The 22,399-nt window shown below is 50.3% G+C and overlaps 1 protein-coding gene across 2 annotated transcripts; it reads left to right on the top strand.

Moving 5' to 3' along the window:
* Window positions 1–5,773: 5,773 nt before the first annotated feature.
* FAM110A (family with sequence similarity 110 member A) lies at window positions 5,774–15,841 on the top strand. 2 transcript variants are annotated; one of them, XM_010997971.3, is made up of 2 exons: window positions 5,774–5,970; window positions 14,270–15,841. In XM_010997971.3, exon 2 carries the CDS (start codon window positions 14,366–14,368, stop codon window positions 15,251–15,253), a length of 888 nt encoding a protein of 295 aa, XP_010996273.1. In that variant the 5' UTR covers window positions 5,774–5,970; window positions 14,270–14,365; the 3' UTR covers window positions 15,254–15,841. The 2 variants fall into 2 exon arrangements, with proteins under 2 accessions (XP_010996273.1, XP_031289901.1); XM_031434041.2 differs by lacking the exon at window positions 5,774–5,970 and adding an exon at window positions 10,624–10,936.
* The last annotated feature ends 6,558 nt before the right edge of the window (window positions 15,842–22,399 follow it).

The raw sequence follows: 22,399 nt of genomic DNA on the forward strand, positions 1-22,399 counted from the left end.
CCAGAAACTTTTTAGGGAACCAGGTGGGACTTTCACTCTGACCTATAACAATAATTATAATAGTAGTAATGATAGTAATGATAATGTTTGTGGATCACATGTGACAAGCCCTGTGCAAAATGCTTGGTGCCCATTATCTCATTTGATTCTCATAGCATCCCTGTGGATCATTGTCATCATTCTCAGTTTGTCTTGGAGGAGATGTAGCTCAGAGAGGTGCAGCCACTTTCCCAGGGTCACACAGCTAGAGGTGTGGAACCAGCGTTTGAACGCATGTCCATCAAGGGCTCCCGACCTGCACAGTCATCCCTCTGGAAAGCCCTTGGGAGGAAGAGGGAAGATGGAGGATGCATGAGAGGCAATCTCCAGGCTCTTTCTCAGCTCTGTTCTCAAATGTTAGTTGAGTATCTGCTGTGTGCACTGGGCTAGGCCCTGGGGGGTGGGGTTGGTGGGAGAGGAGCAGGCCAGGCCCTCCTACCCCTAATGTGCTCACTGTTGCTTGCGCGGACCTGTAAAGGGACACACAACACACTCTGATACATCAGGAGAGACCCAGGAGATTGCGGGAACTCGGAAAGTGTCCCCCAGCTCAGCCGGGGAGGGGGACAGGAAAGGCTCAGGAAGTGACCTCTACAGGACATGGTGGTGGGGCCCAGGAGAACAAAGTGCAGGAAGAGTGTGCAGGCAGTGGGCACAGTGAGGGGAGCATCAGGGTGGTGGGTGGGCACAGCTCCAAGCTGCCGGATGTTGCTGGGATGGGCTGCACAGGGCGGGGAGTGGGGAAGTGGAGGCTGTGAGGGCTGGGCTCTCGGGGTCCTCCTCCCAAGCTGAGCCCTTCCCTGCTGGGTCTCCTGGCTGCACACTTCTCCCTGGGAATCCAGGGGGACTGGGGCTCCATGATCTCGGGGCATCAACAACTATATCTTGGCATTTGTGGTTGCTCTGATCTTGCCTGGTTTAGAATCAAATCCTTTCTAAGGACAGAAGCCCAGAATCTTGCTTGGATTGGGTATTCAGGGCACCTTTCTGAGTCCACTGAATGCGTTACTACCTCCATCGTACAGATGGAGAAATTGAGGCTCAGAGATAGGAAGGATCCAGTCCAGTCCAGGGCTACACAGACTGGCAATGAGGGGCAGGGGAGTGGTGGCTCACGGTGTAACTGAGCCAGCAGGGTATGTCCTCACCTAGAATATGCCTATAGGAAACTGGACCTGATTCTTTGGCAGATAGAACCTGGCCCTTGGGAGGCACTGAGCAGTTTGAGAGGCATGCGCCGCGGGGAACTGGAGACCAGGACAGTTCCTGGGTCTGGGAATCTGGTCCTGGGAGAGGCAGCTGGTACTTTCAGGAGGGCACTGATAGAGGAGGAAGTGTCCCTCATCACATCCTGCAGACCCACCCTCTGTAGACAGTGCTTTCACTGTTTCTGTTTGATAAGTGTGAGGACGTAGGGCTTCAGGATTGAATACATTTGGGAAACAGTGCAGAAAGCACAGAAAAAGGAGTTTTGCTCCAGGACTTCTGAGAGCGCTTACTATGGTTGAGTGCATCGCCAGTCTCTAACTGCAGGATAAGTGGGCAAAAGAAGTGTGGACCCTGCCTTCTGGGAGCTCACAGTCAGTGGAGGTGACAGGCAAGACACAAACACAGGAACACACCGAATGTCAGGAGGTTGGAGTGCTGTGAAGAGGAATGTGAATGATGGGGGAGGATGACGGGGTTCCCTGGGAGGATGACATTTGGGCAGAGACCAGAATGAAGTGAGGGAGGACGTGAGGGGGAAGCTGTGCTTGTGGGGAAGAGAGGCCCAGGCAGAGGGAACCACATGTGCAAAGGCCCTAAGGCTTGAGGGTGCTTGGTGTATTTGAGAAGCAACAGGATGGGCAGTGGTTGGAGCGAGGTGGGCTGAGGGGGAAGGTGATAGGGGGTGGGGCTACCAGGGAGCAACTTCCAAAGGCCACAGTATTCAGTGGTGGCTGGGGAGCCCTTGGAGGGTTTGGGCAGAGAGTGACACCAGGGGACACACTGCCTCATAAGCTGGCATTGTCAAACAACCTCATAAGAACAGTAGCAGAAACAATAGCTGTAGGTTGTGGAGGGTCAGTCAGGGTACTGTGTCACTCACAAGCCTGGCAGGTGGGTGTGGTTAACTCCCATTTTATAGGTGAGGAAACTGAGGCTTAGAAAGATGTGTTTGCATCTGTATAGTAGGTGCTCAAAAATATTTCTAGAATAAATAAATGAACTGAGAGAGACAGTATTTTAAAAATCTTTCCATATCACTTAATATTTCTCAAAAACATAGTTAACTTTTTTTAAATGCACATCCCCCCAAATTTTGTTTCTTTTTTTTTTCCTTTAATTTGTTATTTTTTAAAGCTTTTTTAGGTGGGGGGAGGTAATTAGGTTTGTTTGTTTGTTTATAGTGAAGGTACTGGGGACTGAACTCATGACCTCCTGCATACTAAGCATGTACTCTACCACTGAACTATACCCTCCCCTGCAAAAAACATCATTCTTAATGGCTGTATAGTATTCTGTTTCAGTTCCATTCACCATGCTATTGCCCTGTAGCCAGGAAATTTGATCATGGTTTTTTTTTTCTTTTGCAATACTGTAGTAAATACTCTTGTTAAATCTCTCATAGAATATCCTTATTTAATTTTTAAAATAGACAATACACTTATGTGTTACAAAATCCAAAAAGTTAAAAAAAATAATTTTTAAAAAGCTTTTCTCCTTCCCCCAGTCAGCCCAGTATCCACCACTGGGACCAGTTTCTGCTGGGTCCTTCAGATGCAAGCAAATATGTACAGAGAGAACATTCTTTGAGTTAAATGAAACAAAACAAAAGACAGCCATGGGGTGCACAGAAGCTAGGAAGCTGACATCTGAGGCTGATTTCATCTCAGTTTCGAGCTGAGTGGAGAAAACACCACCAAGGTCAGGGTGCAGGAGGCGGCAGTGAAGCAGCCACAGGCCTGTTTACAAGGCGAGGTATTACTGTTGCTCATGTGCCAGGTTAGGATAAGGTGTAAGGATCCTCTAGCTCCCTATAATCTGGTCACACTAATGACAGCTTGGCCACCTTCTTTTTCTTGAGGGCTCTCCCTCTCCACCCCGCACAATGGGGAAGGGGAAGGATGGAGATGTTTTCCATTACTCTAAATGGGCATCGAGTGCTTAATAAATCCTCGAAAATTGGGGTTATCACCAGTAGGCTGTTGGCACATGAAGATGCTCAGCATTCTGGAATCTGAGTGTGCCCAAATGATCTCTCTTCATGTGGACTAATTTGGAATTCAGGGGAAGTTCCTTCTACCCTGTTTGTCTCACTTTCTTAATCTGGGGATGAGGCTCAGGGTTTTGGTGTTGTCTTGTTTGTTTTAAGCTCCAGGGCATGGGGAGCAGAAGCAAGCTTTGAATATGCAGTGATCAGCAGGGCATTTATCCAGACATCTCAAATATCTCCCAACCCCTGATTAAAGCTGTACATTTCAGAGAATCCAGCCACGACACCATTGTTGTCATTCCCGTTTTAATGACAGGGAAGCCAAGATCTGGGAGGCCCCCTAGCAATGTGTTCACATGGTCATATGCTTTTGTAACATTTGCCAAAGTAAGGTATTGTAACTTCACTCTGTTAAAACCACCATCTCCTTCCATCCCGACTTCCTCTGTGTCAGATGATGTTGGTGCGAGTGGGAGCGTTTTGGGGATCTGGCTAAGAGGATCTTGACGTTTAGCTGACGTTTAGAGGTTTTATTTACGTTGTTTCCAGTCACTTTTGTGAATAGTTAAATTATTACTAACTTCCCTAGTATAGGGATGGCTTCCAGAAATACTCCTACCTAACACACTGAGCTGACTCACCTAGTACTATGACAAAAAAGTGCAGAGTTGGAGGTCAAATACTGATGTGTATGAATGATCCTACAGTGCCCAGTACCACCAGTACGTGGTAGTAGAGGAGAAGTCTGAAATGTATACATGGAGCCAGAAGCTTGTTTGTGGAAAGTATTACGGAGGTATATCAAACAGGTGATTCACAAAAATAGTGTTATTTTTCTGGACTTTGTGACATTTGTGGAATTTGTCATTTGTTAAGGTTTCTTTTACCTTTCTCACCAAATAATCATTTTATTACCTACTTTTATATCTATAATTCTGTAGTCCTGTTCTTAAATAAGACTTGTTTAAGCCTCAGGAAGTACAAAGTCTGGATCTGCTCCTACTTGGTTTTCTTTGTGTCTTTTAGGCTCACAGGATCATCCCCCTTACCTTCCTCCCTGCTACTGTCTTACAGGTCTTGTGCAGTTTCACGAGAATGTAACAGAATGGTTGAGAGGCCTCCTGCTGGATCCAGACAAACCTTAGGTTTCTCATGTATAAAATAGGAATCATAATAGAATCTCTCTCCTCAGACGGTAATGAAGTCAAATGAGACAATGTGGGTAAAGCCTTGAGCACAACCTCTCAGAGGGCACAGTTATTGCCAGGTTTGATATTCAGCTGGTTCTCACAGACTCCCTGTTGATAATGGTACCTGCTCTGATATGGTTGGTTGGCACCCATGCCACAACATGCAATCATTGTTAACTATTGGTGTGTTATTAGTCTCCCTCCCCCACCTGCCTGAGGCATGTACACAGTCAGTAGTCGATCACTGACAATCCAGTCGAAAAAATGAAAAACACCAGCTGGAATAGAAAACAGATGCTGACTCCAAACTGAGCAATGCCCTAGACCCAAACTGTGACTCACAGCTAAAAAATTTCCTCTTCTAGAAGGGCTGTTAGAGTTAATTTTTCCAATCCTCATTTTAAAAATGTGTTTTTTTTTTTCTCTTGACTTGTTTAACTGTTGGAAACTTGGAAAATTCATACAAGCAGAAAGAAAAAATTAACTGCTGTTATTATAAATGATTATACATAAATATACATGTGACATTACCATTGTATTTTAGTACTATTTATGTTGTACATCGTGCTTTGAAACATACTCTTTAAAAACTTAATACTTTTTTAGTGTTTCTCCCACTTTACATATATTTTAACCATCTCATTTTAAATGACTGCATAATATTCCTCATCAGAAAGTCGGGCTAATTAAAGGTATCTATCTCAGAGGGTTATACCACGAGTACTGACAAATTATGTCATGCAAAGCTACCTGGTATATAAAACCTCAGTAAGCTCGGTTTTTCCGAAGGATGGATTTATACTACCAATCTCCCTTCACTGGGAACTGAAGTTAGTTCCATTATTTTGCTATGATAAATAAAGCTGGGCTATATTAATCTTTGCTCATATCATTGGTTATTTCCTTAGTAAATTTCAGGTCTGCTGGGTATGCATGTCTTAAAACGAACCCATTCATCATTGTACAGTTAGTGGAAGAGAGAGGGAAAGGGACTTGCTCCGGCTCACATAGCAAGTTAGCTGCAAAGTCGGGACTAAGGGATCCGTTGGGAACCCGGAGAAAGTTCCTGCTGAGCAAGGGAAAGAACTAGGCGCCTGAGCTAAAGCGGCGGCCAACCTGAGACCAACCGGGAGGAGAGGGGCGGGAAGGAACTGCCCAGAAGCCGCGCTCACCCCCGGGGCCGAAGCTTAGCCGTCGCCTGGCAACGCAGGCGGCGCGGCGTTCGAACGGAAGCGAGAAACCAATCAGGATGTCCGGGGCAAACCATTCCGGTGTCGGGGGGGGGGGTGGCCGTGGAGGAGAGCAGCACTCTCACTTCCCCTTCCCCTGAGCACCGGGGTTCTTCACTCCGGTGCGGGCCTTGGGACAGTCAGGTCCTCCGGCTCGGGTGCCGAGGGCAGCTCTGAGGAGGCCCCCGCCGGTCCTCACGCGGGGCAGGGGCCTCCTGAGCCGCGTTGGGCGTGGCCATTCTCCGCCTGGGTCCGAGCTGTCAGTCTTCGCAAGACCCGCACTGGAGGAGCCGGACTCTCCTGGCGCGGGCTCCAGGTGAGGGCACTGCTGGTCTGGGGCGCGAACCTGGGTCTCGGGGGGCTTCATTCACCCAGCGTCTGCTATGCGCGTCCTCTCAAGTCGTACCTGCGGAGAGGTGGTGGTACCCCATTTCACAGATGAGAACGCTGAGGCTCAGAGAAGCAAGAGTTCTAGTCAAACGAAGTCTGGCAGAGAGACCAATTCAGGTCTTTCTACACCATCACGAAGTCTCTAGTCTAGGTAGATCTAGACTTGCAGTGAGAGGCCAGATGGGGAACTGGCGATCACTTTCTTGGCTTCTTATCTGCAGGAACATGACCAGTAGAGCCCTGGCTAGATCTCCTCTCGGCTGCCCCTCCCCCGCATCTTCCTTGGGGTCCCCTCCTGGGCATCTGTCCTTACTTCTTCAGAAAGGCAGGGGTGGGGTGTACTTGGGGCTCACTTTGGATCTTTCTGCCTATGGAACTCGAATTACACTGCTGTCCCTCTCAGAGGGACTCTGGGGGATCCAGCGAGACTGACATTTCTGGTCTAGGTGCCAGGTGGGCAGCGGATGCTCTGGCCCTTGGAGTCACTGTTGGAATCTTGGGTGTCTACCCCAGGTTGAGGGAAAGGATAGAGACAGCCCTTCAACTGAAGACACTAGTCACCAGAGACTTTGGAGTTGGGGGTGGGCCCCAGACCCCTGTCCATAGAGCATCTAATCTACACCAGGCCCTGCTTTCTGGGGAGCCCTCCACTTGGAAGTTGCTATTGTTGGTTTTCTTTTGTAGGTGGGGGAAACTGAGGTTCTAAGAAGTTAAGCCCCTTGCTCAAAGTACATGGTCAGACTTAGCAACTCTGGGGCTGGCTCCCAGCCTATCTGGCTTCAGTCTTAGAATCCTAGACACTCAGAATCATAGCATCTGGGAGTCTTGAATCTCTTCAAGGGGAGGTACTTATCCTCCCTCCTCCAACTTCACCTCCTGGTTTTGGGGAGAAGAGCTCTGGGAGCTCAGAAAGAAAACAAATCATTCATTCATTCTTTCAACAAATATTTACTGACTTCATATGCCTCACCCTCTGCCTCATCTGTTTTGTTTTTCTCAATTGCATTTACCCCATCTGATGTCCTATAATTTCACTTATTATCTTCTCTGGTTGGAATGTGATGGCTAGGGTGAGGCAAGTGAGATAGTTTCGCCTTCAGCATGAAATTGAGGGGTGCCTCAAACCCCAGTAATCAGAATGACTAAAGCTAACATTTATTGATCATTTGCCATGTGTTCTGCTGGTGGGATCAACTGGTATGGCCTCCATGAAGCGCGGTCCCCCATCTCTGTCACAGTTACAAGTACATCCCTCTGACCTAGCTGTCCCACTTCTAGGTGGAATGATGTAGATGCAGTGGGGGCTGCAGTGTGGTTTGTAACAGCGAAAGACTAGACACATACCCTCAGTGGCCATTGGTGGCAGCTGATGGGCTCCTTATGTACTGGTGTGGCACAACATATTAATTACATGAATAACATATTAATATATTAATAACACATATTTTTAAGAACAACATATATAATTGAATAAAAGAGCAAGATGAAGACAGTGCCCAGAGCATGTTGCCATATGTGTAAAAAATAGAATAGATGTCCATGATTGCTTGTATATGCCTAAAATCTCCCTGGGAGTACATTCAACTATCTGGTCACAGTGATGCCTGCAAGGAGGGGAACTGGATGGCTGTGGATGTGAGTAGGAGGGAGGGGGTTTTGTTTTTGTTTTTGTTTGCATTTTTTAATTTTTAACTTCATTCCCTTTATAGCTTTTGAATTTTGAGCCACGTACATATATCACCCGGTTGAAAAAAAAATATGTGTATTATAGATTATTTATCTAATTATGAGACCACTGCCCCATCTGTGATCTGTCATTAACTTGTTTGTGATTTTGGGCAAGTTTCTTCACTTCTCTGGGAGAAGAAATGATGGTGAGCTCAGGCCTAGGCAGAGGGCAATCAGGACAGGAAGTGGGCTTGGTTGTAGGTCTGTCCCAGTCCCACCTTCCCCATCCTGTGTGCCAGGCCCTTCCCTAAAGCTTTGCATGTGGTATCTCTCTTATTCTGTCTCCACTGCAAGTCCCTTTGTCCTCATTTTGCAAGCTCAGGTGCAAACAGAGGCCCAGAGGACTCAGTTGGTAGAGGTGTGTGGTCCGTGGGCTGAATAGGAGATTGATGCCTTAGGTGGCTGCACCCACTCCCCTCCCACAGCCTATTTACTGCTCCCTTCCTGAGGTTTGTGCCAGGTTGCCCTGGGCAAGGCTTACTCTAGGCAGGCCAGGGCCTGAGCATCTGGGAAGAGTCCAGAAATAGTGTAAGGCCTGACGTGGCCCTGGAGGATGCCCAGTTGGGTGTCTCTGACCCAGACAGCTGGGCTGAAATCGAGCTGGGCTGTCCTACTGGCTGGCCAGTCTCTGCTGCCTGGAGCCATCCTGATCCCCCTCTGGGGCAGGAGGGGCCTCCCTGCCTCCTCCCAAGTCTGGGCCAGGCTTCAGTGGAAGAGACAGAGAGAAGCAGGTGGAAAGGAAGGGGTGAGGCCGGAGTGCCAAATGTCAGGAACATTATAAATATCAGAAACCACACCTCCCGCCCCCTCAGCAAAGAATAAAAATCACTAACACCTCTTGAGCACTTACTGTGTGCTAAGTACTTTACAAGTATGAGCTCTAATTCCCTCTGTTCTTTGATGTAAGGTAGTTACTGCTGTTATTATTTCCATCTTATGAAGGGAAACTGAGCATATGAGATGTTTAGTAAATTACACGTAGTCTCCCAGAGCTGGAATTTGAATCCAAGGAGTCTGGCTTCAGACTCTACACCTTCTCTTCTCTTCTCTTCTCTTCTTATTTTGGTAAAATATATATAAAACACAATTTACCATTTTTAAGCAGCATTTAGAACATTTACATTGTTGTACAACCATCCTCACCATCTATCTCTAGAACATTTTCATTTTCCCAAATGGAAACTCCCTATCTATTAACCAGTAATTCCCCATTTTCTTCCCTCTCCTGCCCCTGGCAACCACCATTCTACTTTCTGTCTCTATGAATTTGGTGACTCTAAGTACTTCATATAAGTAGAATCATCTATTATTTGTCCTTTTGTGACTGGCTTATTTCACTTAGCATAATGACTCTTCATGGTTCGTCCATGTTGTAGCATGTGCCAGAATTTCCTTCCTTTTGAAGGCTGAATAACAGTCTATGGTTTGTATAGACCACATTTTATCTGTTTATCTGTCAGTGGACACTTGGGTTGCTTCCACTTTTTGGCTATTGTGAATAATGCTATTATGAACATAGATGTATAAATATCCGTTCAAGTCCCTGCTTTCAATTCTTTGGGGTATATACCCAGAACTGGAATTGCTGGATCCTATAGTGATTATACTAAAATTTTTTTGCCTAACCGCTGGTGACCTCAGGCAAGTGGCCCCGCCTGTCTATGCCTCAGTTTTCTCCACTGTAACATGGGCATAATAGTAGTACCTACCTTACAGGGCAGGTGTGATGATTAAAAGAGTTGACATATATAAAGAGCTTAGAACAGTTACCAGGTGCGAAGAAAGCACTTGGAGAAGTTCTTACCCATTTTATGAAAACTGGTATTGTTGCTTTGCTTTCACTACTATTTTACTACTGTTGGTGACTGACCACTGCTCCCCTCCTCACCCTTCCCCACTGTTGCCTTAGTAGAGGGCCTGGCACGGTCCCAGCAGGCTGCTGTGGAGAATCATGGTCTTGTCACCTCCCTCACCCCCCTAAAATTGGGCCTCAGGGGCTGGAGGAGGCCTCAAGGCTGACTCACTCCCACGCGGAGGAGAGCTGTTCCCTGAATCACTTCCTGTCCCCTCGTGCCCTCTACCCCAATCCTGGCACAACCCCGACCAGGCACAGATGTGGAACTGGGCCCTCTTTGGCCTCCCCAGAGCTCAGGTCTGAGGCTGGTGGGTACATCCTTCCCTGGGCCTCAGGGTCCCTGTGGTAACTGGCTTAATCAAATATGCCACTTGAAGTGACATAATGGGGCAGGTGCTGGCACAGGAGACAATCACCTCCCTCCCAGGGATGCCTTCCTGTGGGGTACATTCCCCTCATCTGTAAAATGAGGATTAAATATTTCCTTCCTCCCAGGGGAGTCCAGAGATTTAAATAAGCACAGGGCCTAGCACTCAAAAATTCTAGTTATTATTATTACTGTTATTGCTGTTGTTACTAATGTTTACAGCTTGGACAAAGCTTCTACAGGCACTCTCACACCCTAAAAGCTCCCGCTGACCTGGCCTGGAAGGTGGGACTCTCCTTTCTTGACAGAATGGAGGGCCAGAGAGGTCCAGCAACCAGCAGGGGTTCACACAGCTAGAAAGGGATGGCATTAAGGCTTGGTCTGGAGGGAAAGTGTCCGGGTTGGACTCTTCAGGGTGACTTTGGGCAACTGACTCAGCCCTTCAAATGGGGATAATAATAGAGCGCATCTCATAGAGGTTGTTGGGAAGATTAAAATGGGTTAATTGATATCAGGAAAAGCACTATCTTATGCCTGCCACGGTGAACATTAATTGTCATTGTGACTGTGGGGGAGGCAGGGCTCAGCTTTCCCATCTCTAAGATGGGTGCGCTTACGCGAGTGGGCCTCAAGGACTCTGTGCGCCAGATGTGCCGATGGGGCCTGGGCAGCTGTGGGATGGGCGGGCCCGGCTCGCGGAAGAGCTTCCTGTGATAGACCAAGGGCGGCTGGGACCCGATCCCCGCGCCGAGTCGGCTGCCAGCCCGCCTGGGCTCCGGTTCCGGCCGCTGCCTGGCTTTCGCTCTCCCTTTTCGAGTAATACCTGGGCGGACGGGGTTCACCTGACCGCGGCCAGCCGCCGGAAGTTGCGCAAACGCGTGCTACCTGAGCCCCAGGTGGGCCGGGCAGGAGCAGCGCAGAGCGGCGGCACCGGGCAGCCAGGTACGTGCGGGCTGGGCCTGGGGTGCCTGACCGGGGTGGGGGGCTGCCGAGGCACCTCTCCCTCCTTGGGAAGGCGGGGACCGGGCAGGGACTCACCTTCAGCCTGGACGAGGCTTTAGAAATTGTGCCGTCAGCCAGCCCCCTCTTTTAAGAAGAGCCAAGACAACTGGGGCTCAGAGAGGGCTGGCGAGCAGACAGAGTTACACAGCACGCCGCCAGGCTCGCGGCCTCCTCCGTCGCTGGGAGTCCCCAAGATTGCCCCCAGTTGGGGAAGGGCAGAAAAGCCAGACCCGGTATCCGGGCTCCCCATACTTCCCCTCCGCAGCCTCCTGAGGCTGACGTCAGAGAAGCCGGTGGGGAGGGAGCTAGCTGGGGCTGCTTTCCCAGGGGATGCTAATGAGAAGGGCTCGGGGCGAGATATTTGGGGTCATTTGTGGGAAGCGTTTGAAATCCGTGGGTGGGGCGTTGGGGGATGAGAGGAAGCCTCAGAGAGGGTACGAGTCCCACCTGGGGACGGGGATCCTGGCTTCAACTCGCAGGACGTGCAGCACTTTGTGGTTTGCCCACCTGTGAAATGGGTCTTGTTCACTGGTTAGCCTCCTTTGTCCGCAGCTTCGGCTCGGACAGATCCTTCTGGACAGTGCTTAGAGGCTCCTGCGAGAGGGGTGGAATTAGGAGCTGGGTCAAAGCCCTAAATAAAACAAGGAGCCTGGTTCATGCAGCGCCGCCTTTTTGCCAGGTGCTGAGGAGAGCCCTCGACCTGTTTTCTCTCTCCATCCTCACAGTGACCTGGAGGATCAGGAAGGTCTATTTTTAACAGCATTTCACAGATAAGGAAACTAAGTCAGGAAGAGGCGCAGCTGCTTACGCAAGGCGCACAGCGGGCGAGTGGGCGAGCTCTGGGCGAGCCGGCCAGCGGCCCCAAAACTGGGCTAGGCTCCTCGCGTCGGTCCTGGACCCGACGCCGAAAGAGCCCCTGGGGCCAGCAGGTCTGGCCGAAGAGGGTGGGTGGGTGGGGTCCGAGCGGCAGGGTAGGGGTATGGGGTGGGGGTAGGGGGAAGCAGGGCTTCTGCCCTAGCCCTGCCCATCTGACCTTCCTCCCTCTGTTTCCCCGGATGGTGCCCGGGAGGGAACTGCCGCCACCGACGGGTTGGACTGGTTTGGGAGGTGGCGGCCCGCGGGTAGGGCAGAGTCTAGCTACCTAGACAGAGTTCAGCAAGGCTGCCTTTCCTGTGACCCTTCCCTCCTGAGGTCTCCTGGGGGTCGGCCCTGAGTGGAGCCGCCATCCTCTCCCACCTGCTCCATCCCTTCTACCTCGGGAGCAACTCTGGCTCTGGGCCAACAGCCCCCAAGATTCTATTCTCAACTTGCCTTTGCTGCAGACCTCAATTTGGGGTTGGGGGCCAAATTGTAGGGGGAGGAAAGCAGATATGTTTACAGACATGCTTTGCTTGCCCTGTCTGTGCACTGTTTTTAAAATAATTAACAAATATGCTAAGAATCTAGAGTTTTCATGAACTTCTCCAGCTTCCTAGAACATTCTATACCTACCATCCTGGACTCATATGCCTGCAGTAGGCTGAGTGTGCCTCTCTCTAGTTTATCCCTGATCTGCCATTCACCTTTGGCCCTCATAGTTATTTCAATTCAGTAAAAAATTATCGGATGCCTCTTATGTGTAAAGAGCAGTATCCTGAAACTAAGATACAGAGAACAAACAGACCCCCACCTCATGGAGTTATTTTTAGAAGAATGTGTACAACAAAGAGTAAAGCTACTCTTTTTAGATGAGTGAATTAGGCTTCATTTGAATTTGTGTCTTATTTATTGGCTCTGGGACCTAGGTTGGTCACTTACTTGAGTCTCAGTTTCTCAGTCAATAAAAATGAGGTGACAGTGCCCCATATCACAGGCTTGTTGGAGGATTACAGGAGAGGATAGTGTCAGATGTCTAGAACACAGAGATCCTTACCTCCCCATCCCAATCCAGACTCTCTTTCCTGGCATTCCAGATGTCTAGGTACGGCTGTCCAATATAGCTTTCTGCTATGGATACTCTGATCCTTGCTGTCTAGTATAGTGACCACATATGACTATTGAGCACTTAAAATGTGGCTAGTGTGATTCAGGAACTGAATTGTGTGTATTTAATTTAAATTTAAAGTTAAGGCTGAGTAGCCATACGTGGTTAGTGGCTATTGAATTAGACAATACAGGTCCAGATGGCCTGAAATACAGGTCCTCTTGGGGATCACCTAGACAGAGTTCCTTTCCCCAGTTTTGCACATGAAAAGGTTCAGGACTTGGTCTCTGGGTTTTCTTCTGTGCCATCTCCAGGGGACTGCCGGGGCACTTTGTGGCTCCAGCCTGCCCTTGGGAAAAAGGGACAGGGATGGCCTGATGGCTGGGGCACTGGGCCCTGATGATGGGTGATCAAGTAGAGGCTCGTGCACCCAGGTGTGGGCCTTCCTGCCTATGTTGCTGGCAGATCCAGAGTCAGCTGGTTGCTCCCAAGCAAGGTGGTGTGATCTTGTGCATTTCTGGCTTCTCTTGGAGCAGCATTGCTCAGGGCTGACGTTTCCACCTGACAGGCATCCATGCATTACTGTGGGCCTGGCACTGGAGTTTCATACTGGAAGCTAATGGGTGTCTGACCTCAGTTGGGGCGAAGGTGGGGACTTTCTACACTCCTCCCCTACAGACTCTGCTGCTATGCCTGGGGCTTGACATGTCTAGGCGGGTGGATGGCACAGGGCAGTCTCCTGCCTGGGTAAGTGTTGGGTGGAGGTGGTACCAGGCTCCCTGTGGGCATTTCAGATGGGGTGTGGGGTTGGAGCCCTTTCTGTTGGCCACTCAACCCCAAGACCCCTGTGCAAGCACCTCCCCTCTTGGAGACAGGGACAGAGTCGCCACTTTGCTGAATTAGCTTAATCAAGTTTGCCTCCGTGGGCTTCAGGTTCCCCATCTGCAAAATGGAACTGTTAAGAGGACCCACTGAGGTTGAGCCGGCTGGTGCTCAGCACTCAGCCTCGAGCCCACTTTGCTTTCTTTAAAATGTGCCTTGCCCCGTCTTCTCTGCTCAGGCTGCCCTTGTCTTCTTTGGCACCTTTTTTTCTCTGCCTCCGCTGGGCCAAGCCCTCGGAGAAGGAAGGGGGGTGGGTGGGTGGAGCCACAGGCCCCTCAGCACGTACTTTCTGCCTGCTGATTGGCTCCCTGTTAATCAGAGGCGTGGCCTTTACCTTTTAATAGGGAAGGCGTCTTCATCCTCTTTCAGTCTTTGCTGAGCCTTTGTCTGAATGTGCTCTGCTCTTTTCTTTCTTTCCTCCACTGCAGCGGTTGCGGCGTCCAGCTGCCAGCTTTCCATCAGGATCTCTGTCTCCTCATTTCTCCAGTCTCCTCAGACAGAAGCCCTCGGGGTATGTAACGACCATGCCTGTGGATACCCTGACTCCCGGAGCCCGGGACACCCCCACCCCACCTTTCCGTCTACGGACCAAGGTCCCCGGCTACCTGCTACGGCGGCCAGCGGATGGTGGAGCCCGGAAACCTAGTGCTGTAGAGCGCCTGGAGGCCGACAAGGCCAAGTACGTCAAGAGCCTGCATGTGGCCAACACCCGCCAGGAACCTGTGCAGCCCCTGCTGTCCAAACAGCCGCTCTTCAGCCCCGGGACTCGCCGCACGGTGCTCACGCCCAGCCGCCGAGTCCTGCCTGGCCCCGGCCGCCGACCCCAGCTGGACCTGGACATCCTTAGCAGCCTCATCAACTTGTGTGATAGTCCCGTGTCTCCTGCCGAGGCTAGTCGTACCCCTGGACGGGCAGAGGGAACCCGCCAGGCTCCTCCAGCAACCCCCCCACGCCCACAACCCAGTACTGCTGCGGTCCGCCGAGTGGATGTCCTTCCCCTGCCAGCCTCACCTGCCCGGCCCTGCCCATCGCCAGGTGCTGCCGCTGCCTCCAGCCCCACCCGGCCCCCTGGTTTGCAGCGCTCTAAGTCGGACCTGAGTGAGCGCTTCTCGCGGGCAGCTGCTGACCTGGAGCGATTTTTTAACTTCTGCGGCCTGGACCCGGAGGAAGCACGGGGCTTGGGTGTGGCCCACCTGGCGCGGGCCAGCTCAGACATCGTGTCCCTGGCCGGGCCCAGTGCTGGGCCGGCCAGCTCCGAAGGGGGCTGTTCCCGCCGCAGCTCTGCCACAGTCGAGGAGCGGGCCCGGGAGCGCGTCCCCTATGGCGTGTCGGTGGTAGAGCGAAATGCCCGGGTGATCAAGTGGCTGTACGGGCTGCGGCAAGCCTGGGAGTCTCCTGCGGCTGAGGGCTAGGCCTCCGCTGGACTCGGAATTCACCACAGGGCGGATCTTAGAGATGCCATTGGTCCCTTGACCTCTCCTGCATCTATCCATTCCCTGGCTTGGGGCAGACCAGAGGCTGCTGCCTTGTGTGAACTTGGTATAGAGGCCAAGGCTCAGAGGCTGGACAAGCATCCATCTGGCAAGGAGAGACCTGGAGAGAGTTGCCTCTTGACCTTGGACCATCTCCTACCCCTCACATGTAGGGTTTTGATGTGAATGTACCCCTGCTTGTGGGTTTGGATTTGGGGCATGTAGCCCTCCCCACTGAGAGTGAGGGGCCAAGAGATCTCACCAGAGCTGTCTACTCAGTGGCTCTGTTTCTTTCTTCCTTCCTTCCTTGGCCTTGGTCCTTTGCCAACTTCCTCTTCTTTATCCAGTGGGCCTTGGTTCCCGGGAACTCACCCTGAGGTGGGGGCAGGGAGGAGTGGCCTGTGTACTGTTCTTCAAGGGCCTTGGCAGCCTGGCCTATGTGGGTAGACTACAAGAGGGACTTGGAGGAGTCTGCACTGCCTTGACTTTCCTCCCTTTGGTTAATAAACACAAATGCTTGTTTTTCAAGGGCTGGGTCTGTAGACTCTTCTGTGTTCACAAGGGGACGGGGTGGGGAAAGTCTTGGGGTGGGGCCTTCAAAGCTCAGTAATTGTCTACCCCAGGATCTGGTGGGGCATGAGGCCAGTGGCTGGCCTGGTCTGAGATGTGCTCCACAGGGCCTCCTCATAACCACCTTTGGGAGACTGGCTGGTGAGCATTCTTCATAGTGGAGGACACTGGCTCTGGCCACAGAGTGATTCGGGATAGAACTGGGGTGAGGACTGGGGACTTTTCCCTGCACTAGGAAGGGGACCTGCAGGGGAAAGGCTGACAGGTACATGAACCCTCCCCAACCATAAGTCTTCTGCCCTTCCCCACCCCATGCCCAGTTCCCAAGGGGACAGGAAGCTCAGAGAGGGCAAACCTTGAACTTGAGGTCACATAGGCAATGAATTGGAGATTGGAAGTGGAAGTTCTTAGAGGCAGAGGGACTTGGGGTGGATAGCAAAAGAGTGGCCTTGCCTCCAACCCTGGATGACCCCGGTCAAGCCAGTCTCCCTCTCTGGGCCTCAGTGGGAGAGTTGGCGGTATGGTTCTCTCTGGGTGAGGGCAAGAGGAAGGAGGGGGCTGGCACTGGGCTTTGAGGTCTTGGCTCCTTCCCATCTCCCTCCAGGTTAGTTACCTGCTAGGAGACCCCACCCTTCGCTGAGGGAGCAGCCAGGTCTAGGGCCAGGCACACAAAGGGTGAGAGCTTGGGTGGCCTCCGCACCCCCCTTCCCCCATGGGAGGGGGCGGGACTGGGTGGCGCTTCCTCTCCCACAGGCTGCCTGGGCTGCAGCACTGAGAAACAGGAAGCTCTAGTGGGGGCTCTGGTGACAGGTTTGATGTAGGTTTTATTTTAAGCATAAAGAGGAGATTTCCGTTGGTCTGTTGACAAACATCCAGGTCAGCCCAGCTGTCTGTCTGTCTGACAGTCCACAACAAGCCCCTAGGGGACTGGTCTGGTCCTGGGCTGTTTTGAGAAACAAGGGGAAATCGAGTTATAGAAGAGGATGGTGTTCAAATTCATGAGAATGGAGTTCACCTCTTTATGATGCAGATGGGGAGACTGAGGCACAGAGAGGGTGATGACCTGCCATAGGTTTGGCAGTGCAGGAGCTGGGCTTCCTGGTCCCCATGTTACAGGAGTGACGGGTTCAGAGGGGATAACCTGGGTAGGCTCTGCAGAGCTGGTATCCTTTGAGGTGTCAAAGATCCTTCTCTCCAGGCAACCCTGCCAGAGTTCTGTGCTAAGGGTTGCCCCTTGCTGTGACCTGCCTGTCCCCCAGAAACCCAAGAAGGTGTGTGTATTGGCTGCATTTTACATGTGAAGTAACTGAGGTTCAGATCACAGGACTGGTGGATGATGGGCCAGGATACCCCTTGTTCCTGGAGGAAGTTTAAGTGCTAGACTCAGACCTTTCATAGTCAACCTGTCACTGAATCCTCCAGGAGATCTTTCAGGGGTCACCTCAGAAGATCACATCTTGTCTTAGAGCAGGGAGGGAGAGTGGCTTATGGGCTGTCACAGTGCAAGTCTGTACTTCAGCCTAGGATCAAGCCCGCCTGCTGGACACCCCGGTCAGTGACACTTTGGCTTCCTGATTCTCTGGACACATGCCTCACCTCTCTTCCCCACCCTGGCAGTCTTTCTTCCTAGTCACTATTGAGCACCTACTGGATGCCCAGCACTGGACAACTCAGCCATGGGCCCTGCCAGGTCTAGGGGGAGGGAAAGGGCAGCTAAGCAGTAACTAGTCATGCAATGTGGAGCAGATACTCTCAGGGACTTCTGCTTGAAGACCAGAGTTGTTCCCAGGAGCTGGGCCAGGGTAGGCCTAGAGGGACATTGGGAGGGTCTATTGGAAGAGAGCAGGGAGGGCAAGGGGCCAGACTGAGCCTTGACTTGTCTGACAGGGGCTGCCTAGTTCTGGGAGGGCTTCCTCTCCACCAGGATTCTGTAGAGGGAGGTGCGAGGGGCTTACCCACCAGCCTGCCAGCCTTGGGAATCTGCAGAAACAGGCCCTCTATTGTTTCGCCTCCAGTTGGAGTGTGAGGGGCAGTGAGGGGCAGCCGCTGTGTTTCAGCTCCTCTGAGGGCCTGCAGCTGCTGCTCCGTCCCCCGGGGCTGCCTGGCCTCCAGAGCAACTTCCCTAGGCCAGACTGGCCCCAGCTGCCTAACCCCTAATTAGGCAGAGATGAGATCTGCTCCCTGATCTATTTCCCACTAGCTAATTATACACACGTGGGCTTGGGAGACTGGCAACCTGGCTGCTCACTTCTGTCACGAGGATGTGATGCACTCATGGGAAAACCCATCCCCACCTACCAGACCTCAGTTTACCTTTTTGGCAGAGGATGGGATGTAGCAAGGGGGCATTGTTCCTGTCTGTGATGAAATGGTTCTGGTTTTGCTAATGAGTTGTTCAAGCGGACCGAGGGAGGAGACTCCAACCTGCCTGACATCCTGTGTCCAGGAGGAGCGGACAGGTCCCTCCTGACCCAAGACAAAAACCCTATCCAGATTTTTAAAAATGTAATATTATTTTTCAGATAATATATTCGTATATTTTCCCCAACATTTTATTAAGAAAATCTTCAAACTTCAAAGTTGAAATAATTATACAGTGAACACTTATATGTCACCTACTAGATACACAGTTGTTAATATTTTGCTAGATTTGCGGTTATGCAAGTCTCCATCTATCTATTTCTCTATTCATCTATTAAGGTAACTTATTCTTTTAAAGCTTTTCAAAGTGTATTGCAAACATCAGTACACTTCCCCTTAAAGGCACTTCAGCATGTGTATAATTAGCTAAAGTTCCATATTTTTTGGTTATTCATGAGGGTGGGAGGTAAAATTTACATGCAGTGAAATGCATAGACCTTAAAGGTACCACTTGCTGAATTTAGACAAGTGCATTCTGTACCCCAAACCCCAATCAGGATCTAGAGCCATGAGAGGCCCCCTCATCTTCATTCCCTGTCAGTTCCTTTCCCCACCTCATGGATATATCTATTTATCTATATAAATTTAAAACTACTAATAAAAATATTTCCCTGCCCTGTCCTTCCCATTACCAGCCCTGCTCCCCAAAGCAGCCACATTCAACTTTTTAAACTATTTCTTCTGGTACTGTCCTCCATATTTCTAAGTAACATGGTTTCCTGCCATTTGCTTGATTAATTTTAGACAAATATTGACTGAATTTCAGGTCTGATGTCCCCACAGTGTGGCTCCTGCAGCCTGCCCGCCTGGGTTTGAATCCTTTCCCTTAATGGCCGTATGACCTCGGGCAAGTGACTTAACCACCTTGTGCCCCAGTTTCCTCATTTGCAAAATGAGAGTAATTAGAATCTTGAAGTTATTTGATCGTTATGAGGATTCAACATGTAAAATGCCTAGAAGAATGTACATCACCCAAGTAGTCAAAACTGAGTTATTATTATCAAGGAAGACAACTTTTCTCACCCTCTTCTCCTTTCAACATACATTTATCCTAATTTTTCATTGAATGACTAATTAATGTTATTTACAGTGTGACCATATAAATGTTATTTCTTGCCAAGTTGCTCCTTCCAGTTACACTTCCTTTCTGGTGCAACTCTGTTCTTCCTGGAGCTACTACTTGCTTTGTTTTTCATTTGCTTAGTTTCCTTTAACCCATCCTTAATTTCCCCATAGTTACACATACAAGATACTTTATTGGTTCCAGTTTCCTTCCTGAAAACCTTCAAGTGCTTTTTCAGAATCCCCACTGCCTTTAAAAGACAACAGTGGAAACTATTTAAAGACTAGAATCTCAAGCACAAGTACAACTTGTAAGTTAAGCATTTGTGAGCACCCATTCTCTGTCCCTGCCCACGTGGGTACCTGAGAGGAAAAAATACTGAAGCTGTGACCCCCACTCCCAGGCCTCACCATTTACGCATGAGACTCCCTCAGCAGTCTGCTCACTGCTGCCAACTTCTGGCTTGTCCTGTGCCCTAAACTTTATTCCTCCATTCATTCAACAAAAGTCTGCTGGGTCCTTCTCCATGCCTGGCACTGGGCTGGGCAGTACCAGTAATATAGAGCTTGGGCAGTGTCAACCCATCTGGTCCCAGACTGGCATTTACGTTGGCATTACATTACATCGGAAGCCAGGAGAGTGGTCTGAATAGAGGTGTGTAGGGTTTGGGTGGTGGCTTGGTATATATGTGTGTGACGTGTAGGGGCATTTGAGTGTCTGTGGTTACCAGCAGATTCTCTATGAAAGGTCATTTGCGTGCATTTAGGTGCACATGCTTATTGGTTGTTGTCTGCATAGTGTGTTCACCAGGTATGTCTATCAGTAAGCCTTTGCTGTGTAACAAGCCACCCTAGACCCAATGGCCTCAAACAACAATTTATTAGTTCATGATCCTATGAACTGGGAATCTGGTCTGGGCTCAGCTGGGTACTTCTGGCTTTACCTAGGCTCATTCATGTAGCTGCAGTCAGCCGGGGCTGGCTGGTCTTGGAATGCCTTGCTCACATGTCTGGCAGTTGGCAGGCTGTTTGCTGGGCTGCTTCAGTTCACCTCCACAAGGCTAGCTCGGGCTCATTCACATGGGACTCTCAAGGTTTCGTGCTAAGCTGCAGTGTACTAGTGCTTTTTGAAGCCTCTTCTTTGGTCATGATCACCAATGTTCCATTGGCTAAAGTGATTTGTCCAAACTTGATTCAAGGGGTAGAGAAATAGACTCTGTCTCTTAGTCACATTGCAAAGGGCATGAGTACAGGCATGGAGGAATTTTGTAGCTGATATCAGTTTATCACAGCCTGTATGTGCTGGGTGAAATAACGGGGAAACTTCACAGCTTTGGAATCAGAAAAATCTGTATTTCTTGGTACTACCAGTTGTTGTCTGATTTTAGTCAGGTTGCCTCACCTCTCTGAGCTCTGTAAACTGGATAAAATTGAATCACATGAGATGGTCTTTATAAATGCTTATTCTATTCATTTCTTCATTAATGCAACATGTATTTATTAGGGCCTACTGTGTGCCAAGCACTAGGTACACTCTGAAGAGACTAGTGAACAAAATAAACCAAAACACTTGCCCTTGAGAGGCTTAGTCTGGGTTTCAGACAGACACTAATTGATCATCCCAATAATTTTATGGTCACTAAGATTAGGTCTTGAAGGAAGGAGAGGTTGCTGACCTGGCCAGGAAGGTTTGGGAAGCTTAAGATATCTGAGCTGACATGTGAAGGGTAGGTAGGAGTTTACCAGGAGAAGAGGGCATAATGGTGGAAAAGGATTATTCTAGATTGAAGGACTAGCATGTGCAAAGGCCCTGTGATGGGAGGAGTAACTGGATCAGAGAGGAGGTGGATGTAGCTGAACCTGGAGCATAAAGGCCAGACCTGTGAGACTTCTGGAGCCTTTGAACAATGTGAGGGTCTATCTTGCCAGGCAGCCTGAAATAAAACCCAAAGGTCTAACTGTGTTCTATAAGGCTCTCACGACCTACATCCCTGTTATTCCTCCCCCTCCTCCTTTACCTACTCTGCTATAGCCCGCTGCCTCCCTGATGTTCCAGAAACACAACAGACACATTTCTACCTCAGGGCCTTTGCACTTGCTTTTTCCATTGCCAGATCTATCCTATCCCAGGTATCGCGTGACTCACTCTCTCACTTCATTCAGGTCTCTGCCCATGTGTTACCTCCTCAGAGAGGACTTCTCTGACCCACCCACTCTTTGCACCCTCTGCAACTAAGCCCTCAGCATCCAACAGCCACTAGTTCCCTGCCCTGGTTTATTTTTCTTGCTAGAAAAATATCCACCCCCCAGCTTACAGTAAAGAAGGCCATGTTCTGTTTCTTGTCTGTGTCTCTCACTAGAATGCAGCTCCAGGAGGCAGGGGCTCTGCTTTGCTTTAGGCTGTCCCCCTGCCCTGGGGGACAGGTGGTGTTTCACAAACACTTGTTGGATGAAGGAATGAATGAGTGAGGAGAAATGAGTGAATGACGTGCTGGAAAGAACTGGCTCTCGGAAAGTAGGAGGCCTGGCTTCAAGCCCCAGCTGAGTGACCTAGAGATGTTACATACCTTTCTGTTCCTTGGTTTCCCCAGCTCTGCTGTGAGGTATCTGTGGTCTGTAGGTAGGTTTTGGGTTTGGAAAGGAAGACTCCATCCTGTGGAGGGTTAGGGCCTGTGGCAGAGGAAGGGAGCCCTCTCCCTGGCCCTCTTGGGGATGAAAATAGCCTAGCTCAGCCCCTAGGTTGGCCCCTTACCCTCACCGTGGCATCCAGCTGGAGCCAGGAGGCTCTGTCTGGAGCCTGCCAGCCTGGCGCTGGGCCAGAATCAGGCTGCCTGACAGCTGGGCCAGGCAGCCCTGGGAGGTTCTTAAGGGCAAACTGGGCCTGTCAGATGTCCCCACCTCCCTCTCCACTTCTCCCTCCTCCCTCAGTGTCCTCTGGAGGGTTAAATCACTTAATCCTCTACGTGCCTGCAGCCTTTGCAGTTTGCAAAACTCTTTCTTGGTCTGTGTCTAATTTCACTCTGCATGGTAACT

The sequence above is a fragment of the Camelus dromedarius genome, chromosome 18 (assembly GCF_036321535.1).
Source record: "Camelus dromedarius isolate mCamDro1 chromosome 18, mCamDro1.pat, whole genome shotgun sequence".
Taxonomy (NCBI): Eukaryota; Metazoa; Chordata; class Mammalia; order Artiodactyla; family Camelidae; genus Camelus; species Camelus dromedarius.